This window comes from Rhinatrema bivittatum, chromosome 9, assembly GCF_901001135.1.
Source record: "Rhinatrema bivittatum chromosome 9, aRhiBiv1.1, whole genome shotgun sequence".
In the NCBI taxonomy this organism is placed as follows: Eukaryota; Metazoa; Chordata; class Amphibia; order Gymnophiona; family Rhinatrematidae; genus Rhinatrema; species Rhinatrema bivittatum.
In genome coordinates, this window is record NC_042623.1 from 85,779,326 (window position 1) to 85,792,122 (window position 12,797).

The following is a 12,797-nucleotide window of genomic DNA, read 5'->3' on the forward strand; positions in this document are numbered from 1 at the left end:
AAGAAAGGAGAAATTATTACTTACTTGATAATTTCCTTTTTTTAAAAAGGATAGGTGGATCCATCTTCCTGCCCTTGGCTGCTGGATGTTTGTGCTATTATCGTGCTATGTGGCTATGTATTCCAAGGATTTTTGTTAAGTGTCAATCCAGTTCCTAGTTATTACACTCATTGTCTAAGCTCAGTGTTTCCTGTTAGCTGAGTGCTGGAGTGGTTGTCTGTTTGTTTTTTTTAAATTCTTTATTTATCAATTTTCTTCAATTTACAACATGAAATAATGTTTGCTTCAACTTCTTCAAACATTAATTCCAAATCACAGTTATAAAGAACAGAAAAGTCTATAATACTAAGTAAAATCTGGAACCAATATTACCAATATGTTACAACATAAGGAGAAAAGAAAAAAGCAGTATCTTTGATTACTCACTAGGTTGGTTCGGTTTTGCTTGCTGTTCTTTCAAGTTTTCCAGCTAGATCTTCATTTGTTCTGGCTCAAAATAGACAAACCTTTTCCCTTGAAATTGCAATAAGCACTTACATGGATATCTAATGTTGACCTGTGCCCCCAACTTTCTAGCTTCTAGACTCAATTGAACAAAAGCTTTCCTACGTATCTGAGTGTCCTTTACTATATCAGGGTATATTTGCAACTTCTGGCCTAAATAGATCTTATTTCGATTTTTCAAAAAGGTCCTCAAGATCATATCTCTATCAGATGCATAATTAAATGAGAGAAACAAAGTACCCCTTTGATCAATTTGTTCTTCAGAAGGTGTTTCTAAATAGGCCGTTAATTCAAGATCTAAGTCAATCTTTGCAGCTTCTTATCGTTCCCATTTTTAAATGGAACAAAGTATATTTTTGAAATTGAGGGCATTTTTTCTATGGGCAGTAATAATATTTCCTTAAGATATTTCTTAAATTGCTCTTTAAGAGAGATCAATTTAACATTAGGAAAGTTTATAACTCTCAAATTTAGATATCTTAATTTATTTTCCATATTCTCCATCCTCCTTCTCAAAGCTGTCTCTGATTGAATCATTACTGTTTGTACCTTCTGAATAGAATTTGCCTTTTCAGATATATCCTCTATTTGTTCTGTATGTTTCTTCAACATTGGTTCAATTTTAAATAACATCTCTTGAGAATTATTCATTGTTGAGGCTAATAAAGAAATTGATTTTTCCATAGTGGTTATTGCTTGCCAAATTGGTTCCAGCGTGATCTTATTAGGTTTATCTATCTTGGGTATACTTATATTAGCAATAGCCGAACCTGCTCGGCAGGTTTGGGAAATCATCTGGATTTCCCCTGTCGAGTTACCTCCCTCATCCATTGTACCAGCAATTCCCCCGGTAACTCCTGCAGCTTCCCCAGGCCCAGTATTTTCTCCTGCTGGGACTGGGAAAAGTACCTGAGGATTTGCTGGGTGTGGAGGGGGGGGGGATACCCGGTGCACCTGGGGACAGAGATGTTTGAATGTCCAGGTGGGATAGATTTGATTCCATACCTAATCCCACAACGGACGTTTCTCCTGGTGTGGAAACTGCTATTGGAGTAAGAAACCCTTGTATCTTAAGCTGACTGGGTGTGTCTGCGCCCGAGGCAGAGGACTCTGGCCTCAGACGCCCTTTTCGCTTAGTATGAGGCATCTAAAAACAATAATACTTATCCCTGTTTTATTGTAACTGTAACTGTTTTTTGGTTCAGCACTTGTTATTTACTTCATTCACTATACCTCTCATCACTCCCCTGTTTATTGTAAACCGGCATGATGTGATACTCTCACGAATGCCGGTATAGAAAAAACTAAAATAAATAAATAAATAAAATAATGTATATATATGGTTTCCTACCTGTTCCTCCTATCGAAATCTCATAGACTTTTCTTGTGGAGAGAAAGTTAATTCTTAACAAATTTCTAATGAGAGAAAAACAAGTCATAAAAATTTAAAGTCCAACAAAGTCTCTAAACAAAGTTGCAAACTAAGTTGCGCGCGGCTTAGGCGTTGCACCGGCGGATGCGATGCGCCGCAAGATGACTGACAGATATACCCTCAAAAAAAAACCGTCAACACGGGAGGGCGTGGCTTCCGATATGCCGTCGAGGCTAGGTTCAACGAATCCTTACCCCCGGGTCAAGAAGCAGTTCTTTTTCACCTCCTTAGTTGAAGTTACGAATTCTTTCTCTCAAAAAGTCACAGTAGAAGTCCGGTTTAAGAGTTCTCACCAGGCTGACGCACACGGGAGGGCGTGGCTTCCGATACGCCGTCGGGGCTAGGTTCAACGAATCCTTACCCCCGGGTCAAGAAGCAGTTCTTTTTCACCTCCTTAGTTGAAGTTACGAATTCTTTCTGTCAAAAAGTCACAGTAGGAGTCCGGTTTAAGAGTTCTCACCAGGCTGACGCACACGGGAGGGCGTGGCTTCCGATACGCCGTCGGGGCTAGGTTCAACGAATCCTTACCCCCGGGTCAAGAAGCAGTTCTTTTTCACCTCCATAGTTGAAGTTACGAATTCTTTCTCTCCGGTTGTCTGTTAATAATCAAGTTTTTGTTAGTTTGTCCACAGTTGGCTTTTGCAGAGAATACTAGCAGGCTGATGTCTGTGTAGGGCTATATATTTATTTATTTTATTTATTTAAAGTTTTTATAGACCAACATTCATTAGAAACATCACATCGGTTTACATGGAACAGGAAATGCAGCAAAAGTGCTTTAAAGAACTGTTAACAACAATACATAACGAAGGGTAGGTTGCTTGAAAAACATGAAAAATGAACTGTGAAACTACAAAGCTACAATATATGGAAAAATACTAAATTAATGGGGTGTAAATAGAGGGAGAAGAAATATATAAAAGGAAGAATAATAAGAGGAAAAACCAGATATAAATTACTAGGTGCATAAAAACGTGGAGATTATAAAAATTAACCAATGGAGAGGTTACAGAGCAGTAAGGATAGAAGATGCCTTAAAGGGTGGGAAGACATGGCAAAGCGATGGGAAAAGAAAGGGAAGAAAACTGGCGAGGAGAAGTTGATGCGGTGAGGACGGGTGGGAGAGAAAAGGATCAGGTGTAAGCTTGTTTGAATAACCAGGTTTTCAGTTTTTGTTTAAATTTTTTTGGGCAGAGCTCTTGTTGTAGGTCGGTGGGCATAGAGTTCTAGATTGCAGGCCCTGCAATAGATAGGGCACGCTCTTTGGTGGTGGGGAGATGTGTAAGCTTAGTGGGAGGTATGAGTAAAGTTGCCAAGTAGGGAGTTCTGGATGGCCTATTGAGGGTGCGCAAATGTAGGGAATCATTGAGCCAATGCATAGTGTGGGTATGTAAGGTTTTCTGTATGATGTAACGTCAGCTTTGCTCCGTCTCCAACTGCTGGAGGAGATGCATAACCCACTGGTTCTGGATCCACCTATCCTTATTAAAGAAAAGGAAATTATCAGGTAACTAGTAATTTCTCCTCATTTTTAAAAAGCAAATATTCATACAATCTCGAATAGAATATGTAAACAATATATACTCCTGTGTCTGAGAATAAGAGTGTTTACAAAAAGTTAAATTATAAATGCTGTATGTAAAAATAAAGTATGTAAAATAAAGTTTTTTCCATTTACTTTAAGCTCAGTTTTGAAGAAAGATTCTTGTTCATATTTAGCCCAGCAATGAAACTGCAAAACTTTGAATCTACATTACTGGCTTTGAACTTGATGCTTGCTTCAACAAGCTTTACTAGTCAATGTTAGATTTTGTTCTGTTATGGAGGAATGTATTGTCCTAGCAGTTTGTAATGTAATCTGATTATTCTAATACTAGAACTATAGTAAAATATTAAGAAATGGTAAGCTTAGATCAAATTGAGATGCTTGAGGTATGTGCTGTAATAATTCTCAGCAAATGGTTTGTGATATGCAAGGTATGGACAACTTGTCAGGGAAGGGGTTGCATACCTTAAACCTAAGAATCAGTTACACTTATAAAATAGAGAAAAATGAAATTACATTGAAAAGGGAAAGATGCTAAATTTTATTCACACAGATATTTTGCCATTGAAGATTTATCATGGCCATTTTATAAATGTAATTAATTTGTTTGTAGATGCCAGGTGAATCTCACCATAATGATTTTATTCTATCATTTGAGATTATTAAATCAGCCACTTTTTGCATCCATTCTCAACCATCTGTTTCAGAGAGCCACAAATGTAATTTATATTATGATACATTTGCAGGCAGTTATTAAATCTTTTCTTATTGTTTTCCTTCTTTTTTCCTCCCCCAGATCCAGGAGTTCAATAATGAGATGCAGGGAATTACTAGTGCTGGCTTCTCAGCCCTGGTGTTTGATGGCACAGTAGGGACACCAATAATTCCTCGAACTTCCAGTAAATTGTTTCACTATACCTCTGAGGACCAGAAGATGCTAGAAATACTACGTAGCTGGGCAGTCAATCACCTTTCCATCGGTGGACTAACAGTAAAACTTTCTGCTGTACAGCCAATGCAGTATTTTGACTTGACTTGTCAACTTGTGGGAAAAGCAGAAGTCACTGTACAATCATTTCTTCTAAAGGTGAATATTTTCTAAACAATTTCATTCATGTACACAAGCTTGTAAGAGGAAAGTTATAGTCTTACTCCAGTCTCTCCCCACCTACGGGCCGATACAGTAAAAACTGCGGGAGAGCAAGTGAGTGCCCACTCTCCCAGCGCGCACACAGGCCACTCTCCTGTGCACGCGATACAGTCATTTAATTTATTTAAATTAGGGCTGGCGGTAAAAAGAGGTGCTAGGGACACTAGCGTGTCCCTCGTGCCTCTTTTCGGACAGGAGCGGCGGCTGTCAGCGGGTTTGACAGCCGACGCTCAATTTTGCTGGCGTCTGTTCTCGAGCCCGCTGACAGCCACGGGTTCGGAAACCGGACGCTGGCAAAATTGAGCGTCCGGTTTTCAACCCATGAGCCGCAGGCCTGGGAAGTGCACTGCTTTTCTGTGCACTTCCCAGGCGCCGGCAGAAATTAACGCCTACCTTTGGGTAGGCGCTAATTTCTTAAGTAAAATGTGCGGCTTGGCTGCACATTTTACTTACTGAATCGCGTGGGAATACCTAATAGGGCCATCAACATGCATTTGCATGTTGCGGGCGCTATTAGGTTCGGGGGGGTTGGACACGCTTTTTCGACGCGCTATTACCCCTTACTGAATAAGGGGTAACGCTAGCGCGTCGAAAACGCGCGTCCAATCGCAGGTTATGTACTGTATCGGCCTGCTAGTGATCATAAGAGAAGATTGTGTTTCGGGATTTGCCCCGGGGTGTGAGGGGGGGACACAGGGGGGAACATGCCAGGAAAACTGTAGCATTCAGTCATTACTAGTCACTTATTGAATGGAAAATGTTGGCATCAAGTATTCATTATGGTTCCCTTTATTTGTTTGTTTGTTTGTTTGATATATATTCTGCTTTTCCAGCACTGTAGATATTTCCCTGTCCCCAGTAGGCTCACAGTCTATTTGTTCGTCTTTAATTCTTGTAAATACTTGGTCCAACACCCAGGCCCCTGTTTCTTAATGTAATCCTTTGGGATACCAGAAATGGTAATACTGTATATAAATGATAATCACTTAATTGTTTTAGTGTGTATGGGGGAATAGCTACCTTCTGCACTCAAAAATACATACAAAAGGCTCAGGTATTTATAGAACAGGAGCATTTACCATCAACTAGAGGTAGCAGAGTTAATATTTGTAAGGCCCTTTAAGTTTAAAATCCAAGTTGCTAAGATTCCAAATGCCAATGGCCATGACCAAGGCCTAAGTAAGATTTGGTGCAGCCAGTCAACAGAGAATAAATCCTAATTACATAAAGCTAGCTCTGTTGTGAAGTTGTGCTTCCATATGTTGACCTTGCATCTAATTGGACAAGGTCTTGCACATATGAATAGACTTTAACATTGCAGGATCAAAAACTGTAAAAGTAATTTATTGATAATTTGGTTGCAACTACAATGCTGTGCTGTGCACTTTATCAGAGTTGAGCTCTCCTTGTTTTTATTGATTCTCCATTTTTGCTCTCCTAGCAGACCTTAAATATTTTTTATTCTATTATACTGGTAAATTTTATATCTTGGATACCTAGATTAGAGAAGCATTGGTGGACAGCCCTTTTTCAAAGTCGTTTGACTTCTGAATGCCTTTTTTTCTTTAAACTTAAAAAGAAAAATTGAGATTGGGAAGTACATTATGAAAGAGGATTTTGGTCACATTTTCTTCTTGAAAATATGCACATTCATTTTTGTCCTTCAGTGCTGGTGGAATATAAAAAAGACTATCATGGTGATTGAAGCAGAGTCTTTCTTGTGGTTTTCAATGGGACTGTCTCTTCCATAAAGTCATTGTCTATCCCCCCCTCCCATTTTAAACACAAACACCAAATAACCCCTTTTACCTGCAAAAGAAAAGAGAGACAGGTCCTATAAATTAGTCTGGAAAAAGCAATTATAAAAATTTACATTTTTTGTTCTCTCTTTGTGATAACCCTAAATCAGTGCATAATTTGCTTACAATTAGGCCAATACAGTAAAAAATGCAGGAGAGAGGGCGCTCTGTGTTGAGCACCCACTCTCCCTTCGCGCGCCCAGGCACCTCTCCTGGGCTCGTGATTCTGATGAGCACTATTAGTTTTTGAGGGGTGTTGGCCATGGAGAAAAGAATACTAACTCAAAAACAACTTTACAAGGCATATTTTATTGAAGAAATCAAGATGGTCATCAACATAAGAATGACGATACTGGGTCAGACCAAGGGTCCATCAAGCCCAGGTTCCTGTTTCCAACAGTAGCCAATACAGACTACAAGTACTTGGCAAGTACCCAAAAAGTATATCCTACGCTACTGATGCTAGTAATAGTAGTGGCTATTTTCTAAGTCAACTTGATTAATAGCAGGTAACGGACTTCTCTTCCAAGAACTTGTCCAAACCTTTTTTAAACCCAGCTACACTAACTGCACTAACTACTTCCCCTGGCAACAGATTCCACAGTTAATTGTGTGTTGAGTGAAAAAGAACTTTCTCCGATTAGTTTTAAATGTGCTGCATGCTAACTTCATGGAGTGCCCCCTAGTTCTTCTATTATCCGAAAGAGTAAATAACCGATTCACATTTACCCTTTCTAGACCTCTCATGATTTTAAAGACCTCTCTCACATCCTCCCTCAGCTGTCTCTTCTCCAAGCTGAACAGCCCTAAACTCTTTAGTCTTTCCTCATAGGGAAGCAGTTCTATCCTCTTTATCATTTTGGTTGCCCTTCTCTGTACCTTCTTCATCACAACTATACCTTTCTTGAGATATGGCGACCAGAATTGTACACAGTATTCAAGGTGCTGGCTCACAATGGAGCGATACAGAGGCATTATGACATCCTTCGTTTTATTCACCATTCCCTTCCTAATTCCTAACATTCTATTTGCTTTTTTGACTGCCACAGTACACTGAGCTGACGATTTCAAAGTATTATCCACTATGATGCCTATTTCTCTTTCCTGGGCAGTAGCTCCTAATATGGAACCTAACATCATGTAACTACAGCATGGGTTATTTTTCCCTATATGCATCACCTTGCACTTGTCCACATTAAATTTCATCTGCCATTTGGATGCCCAATTTTCCAGTCTCGCAAGGTCCTCCTGCAATTTATCACAATCCGCTTGTGATTTAACCACTCTGAATAATTTTGTATCATCTGTAAATTTGATTACCTCACTTGTCGTATTCCTTTCCAGATAATTTATAAATATATTGAAAAGCACGGGTCCTAGTACAGATCCTTGAGGCACTCCACTGTATCTTATTTTCCACTGAGAAAATTGTCCATTTAGTCCTACTCTCTGTTTTCTGTCTTTTAACCAGTTTGTAATCCACGAAAGGACATCGCCACCTATCCCATGACTTTTTACTTTTATTAGAAGCCTCTCATGAGGATCTTTGTCAAATGCCTTCTGGAAATCCAAATCCATTACATCCACCGGTTCACCTATATCTACAATAAGAGCATAAGTATCTACAATGGAGATGTCTTTTTATGGCAAGAAACTGAGAAGATGGGATAGAGATCGAGGGTCATCCATGAGTGGGGAGGAACTCGAGGATAGGGAAAGAACAGGAATTTGCTGGCAGTGAGGAGCAAAATGAGCAAAAACATCTTCAGGGAGAGGAGTAAGGGCAGATGGTTGATTGGCATATGGTAAAAGACAGCTGAGGGTAGAGAGAGAGGGAAGTAGAGAGTAGCAGAAGGAAAGGGGGGGGGGGGGTGTCTCTCAAGATGAGAGTCCTCTATACACAACAGCATGGCCAAATTGTGGCTAAAGCCCAAAGAAGAGGTATTGAAAAATGTGCTGAAGCTGTGGATAACTCACAAATGCAAATTAGACTTTACTCCAGTGCCAAAAGAGCCAGAGAAAGTGGAGAAAATTCATAGGTAATTACTGGAAGTGAAAAACCAACAGTAGTTGTGTGTGCTTTTTGTATAATATAATTTATTATATCCACATCTACGTAAAGCTGGTGGTATGGGGGAGCCCATGAGTCTCTGGGCTTGAAATTGATATAGCAATTAATTTCAAAAGTCACTGGAACATTGCTCCATTTTGATGCCTCCACCCTATCTCTTCCTTCCTTTTAAAATTTAGAAAATAGACTGGTGTGTTTCACTGCTTCCCTAGCTCTTCTTTTGGCCATATTAGTTCTATTCATGTCCACAGGACCTGCTCTATAGAAGTTTGTATAACACATTATTGTTAATGTAGGTGTGCCCTGGACTTGAAAAGATTGAGAAACGCTGCTGTAGACTCTAAAAGATGTGACGTGGAGAAAAGAATACTAACTCAAAAACAACTTTACAAGGCATATTTTATTGAAGAAATCAAGATGGTCATCAACATAAGAATGACCATACTGGGTCAGACCTAGGTCCATCGAGCACAGTGGCTATTCCAGGTCGCAAATACCTGGCAAGTATCCTGCCTCTGTATTGCTCCATGGTGCAACCTTATCTTGAGTATTGTATGCAATATTGGTTACCACATCTCAAAAAAGATGTAACATACTCAAAAAAATGAAACCGTCCTCTCATCCCTTAGACACAATTCCTACTAACCTACTCATCGCAATAAGGAACTCCATATCAAAACCAATTGCAGACATCATTAATTGCTCTCTTTCCCAGGGTCTAGTTCCCGACCAACTTAAACTAGCTATTCTTAAACCTCTACTTAAAAAACCGAACCTCCCTACCACTGATCCAGCTAATTTCCGCCCAATAGCCAATCTGCCATTGATCGCCAAACTCATGGAAAAGATAGTCAATAAACAACTATCTGAGTATCTGGAAGAAAATAACATTCTTGTATCATCCCAGTACGGCTTTCGGAAATCGTTAAGTACGGAATCTCTCCTTATTTCTCTTACCGATGCTATTCTAGCTAATATGGACAAAAAACAACCACATCTTTTGATTCTATTAGATCTCTCTGCGGCCTTTGACACTGTCAACCATTCATCTCTATTAAAATGTCTGGCAGATATAGGCATTAAAGGAACAGTCTTCAGTTGGTTCAAGTCCTTCCTAGCAAATAGACAATTCAAGGTAAAGATTAACAACAAAGAATCACAATCGATCCCTTCCAACCAGGGAGTCCCTCAGGGTTCCTCCCTTTCCCCTACCCTCTTCAACATTTACCTCCTACCTCTATGTCGTCTACTTACTAAACTAAATCTAACTCACTATCTCTACGCAGATGACATCCAGATACTCATCCCAATCACAGAATCCTTACAAAAAACCTTGAATCACTGGAACAATTGTCTGCAACAGATCAACCAGCTTCTCTCTAGCCTTTGCCTCATTCTTAACAACAACAAAACTGAGATTCTAATCATCAATCAAGACATCAACTACAAACTCCTAAACCCAGCTGACCTACTTAGTTCATCCATTCCCATATTAAATCACTCACCACATGTTCGAGATCTTGGTGTCATGCTAGACAATCAGCTCAATCTTAAAAAATTTATAAGCACTACCACCAAAGACTGTTTCTATAAGTTACAAGTCTTGAGAAAGTTGAAACCTCTTCTTTATTTCAATGATTTTCGGATGGTTCTACAAGCAATTATTCTATCAAAAATCGACTATTGCAATTCGCTTCTTCTTGGCCTTCCTACTTCATCAATCAAACCCCTCCAAATGGTACAAAATTCTGCAGCCAGAATCCTTACCAATACGAATAAAAGAGATCACATCACCCCCATTCTCAAACTCCTCCACTGGCTGCCAATAAAGCAAAGGATCCTATATAAAGTATACACTGTAATTCATAAATCCATTCACAATATCTCCCCTCTTCAACTAAGTACCCAACTACGTCTTCATTTTTCTTCTAGACCCATCAGAGGAGCATATAAAGGCACACTCGATGTACCCTCAACAAAATCTTCACAATATAAACGTGCCATATCTACAGCAGGCCCCATTCAATGGAATGCCCTCCCACCAGATATTCGGCTAGAACTTTGCCACTCTTCATTAAAAAAAAAACTTAAAACATGGCTTTTTAGCCAAGCTTTTCTGAACCATGAACATTTTTTCCCTCCAGCTAGCAAGAGCGTCTCTTCATCACAAACTCCATGCTCTTTACTACTACCTGACTCGTTATCTAATTGCAGGACATATGAGATTCTCTCAATTATACTTTTATGATTTTTATTTTTATGTTTAATAAGACCTATTAACTAAGTTTTTTAGGTTTCTCTTCTCTTTTCTTTTAGTCATTAATGTTACAACATTATTGTTAAGTTTTGAACTAATGTACCCTATTCCAAGTTTCATAACCTTGTTCTATGTAATGCCTTTATTGGTGATTTTCATGTTCTGTTTCAATGTAAACCGATGTGATCTGTATTTCATACAGGAACACCGGTATATAAAAACCAAAAAATAAATAAATAAATAAACAGAATTAGAAATGGTACAGAGAAAGGCAACCAAAAGGATAAAGGGGATGGAATGATTCTCCTTTTGGAAAGGCTAAAGAGGTTAGGACTCTTCAACAAGGAGAAGAGAAAACTAAGGGTAGATAGGATAGAGGTCTATAAAATAATGAGTGGAGAGGAATGAGTAAAATTTAATGGATTGTTTACTTTTTCAAAGAGTACAAATGAAGCTACTAGGTTATATATTTAAAACTAATTTAAAAAAATATATTTTTCTCAATTCATTGCCAGAAGCTGTGGAGAAAGCTATTAGTGTAGCTGTGTTCAAAAAACGTTTGGACACGTTCCTGGAGGAAAAGTCCATAAACTATTAAGGTAGAGTTGCAGAAGTCCATTGTTTGTCCCTGGGATAAGTAGCATGAAATCAATCTACCCTTTGGGATCCTTCCAGTTACTTGTGACCTGGATTGGCCTTGATGGGCTTGATGGACTTTTGGTCTGACCAAATATGGCAAATTTTATGTTCTTATCCCATAAAGTAGTCTACTTCCTCTTACTCACTCCCAGGGATAGCAATAGCTATCTTTCGTCTTCCTGGCTAATAATGTGAATCTTCAATACTTCCAACAAGTACAATGATTAAATCCATGACAAGCCCATTGGTCAGTATTTTTTAACCACTATGATTTTGAACTCAAATACTGCTCTGTGGAGAAAAGTCAGCATGCAGATGTCCTGTCCAGGTCCTTTGAGACAGAAGATTTACAGGACACCCCCCCCCCCTTGCCACATCATCAATCCTGTGAAGATTCTAGTGGGCATAGTGGTTCTGGTGCCACTGGGAAAGACGACCCTAAACTCCTTCGAAAGAAAGTACTTCAGTGGGCATACGACTTCCATCTGGAAGGCTATCCCGGTTTGACCAAAACCCTGGAACTATTCTTTCGCTACTGTTGGTGGCTCCAAGTGAAGGGACAAACGGATCTGCAAATCGTAAACTGTCGATATTGCCTACATCTTCCCCAGATTCCATTGGATTGACACAACCAAATATCCATTACCAATGCCTCATATGGTCCCTAGTTACAGTAATAAGTAGAAGCCCTACTTTGAGACAGGGCAGTCAAGTTGCTACCTCATGGACAAATCAACAAGCAATTCTATTTCAGATATTTAATTTCCAAGAAACTGAGAGGTTGGAAACTGATACGAGATCTCTTGGACCTGAACAAATTTCTGTTTTGAGAAAAATTCAAGACTAAAACACTTCAGACTGTTCCTTCCCTGATTAGATACGAAGGATTGATTATGTTGTCTGGACCTGAAGAATGCATACATACACATTCGTATCTATCTTCTATATTTCAAATTCTTCCAGTTCATGGTAAATGGCTCTCACTGCGAGTATCGGGTACTCCCATTTGGCATCTCCGCCAGTCTTCTAAAAAAAACAAACAAAAAAAAACACAAGGAATATTTGTTTTTCTGTACTTAGACAATTCACTAGGAAAGAACTCTTACCCAGAGAATACCCAACAATTGCTGAAAAATGTGTTAGATGATCTGCAGTCTCTGGATTTTTCTCATAATCTTTCAGAAATCCAGTCTATCCCCTGCTCAGAGTATCCACTTCATAGGAGCCTTGATAAACACCCATAAAGGGAAGGTCTTTTTTTCCCCTTAAAGAGTGCAAACTATATTGCACTTGGTGCATCTGCTCTTCATCAGAGAGCGTTCAACTGCATATTTGATCCTAGTATAATGACAACAGTCCATGTCTTCCCTTTCCCTTACTTGTCAAATCCAGTGGGCAC

At 39.1% G+C, this 12,797-nt stretch overlaps 1 protein-coding gene across 3 annotated transcripts in view; it reads left to right on the plus strand.

Moving 5' to 3' along the window:
- POT1 (protection of telomeres 1) overlaps window positions 1–12,797 on the plus strand; it is a 364,682-nt gene that overhangs the window by 199,830 nt on the left and 152,055 nt on the right. For all 3 annotated transcript variants that reach the window (XR_003858606.1, XM_029615658.1, XM_029615659.1), the window contains exon 9: window positions 4,279–4,569. Coding sequence is in view for 2 of the 3 variants with exons in the window: in XM_029615658.1 (XP_029471518.1) it covers window positions 4,279–4,569 (291 nt within the window). In the remaining variant the exon portion in view is untranslated. The remainder of the gene's footprint in view (window positions 1–4,278; window positions 4,570–12,797) is intronic.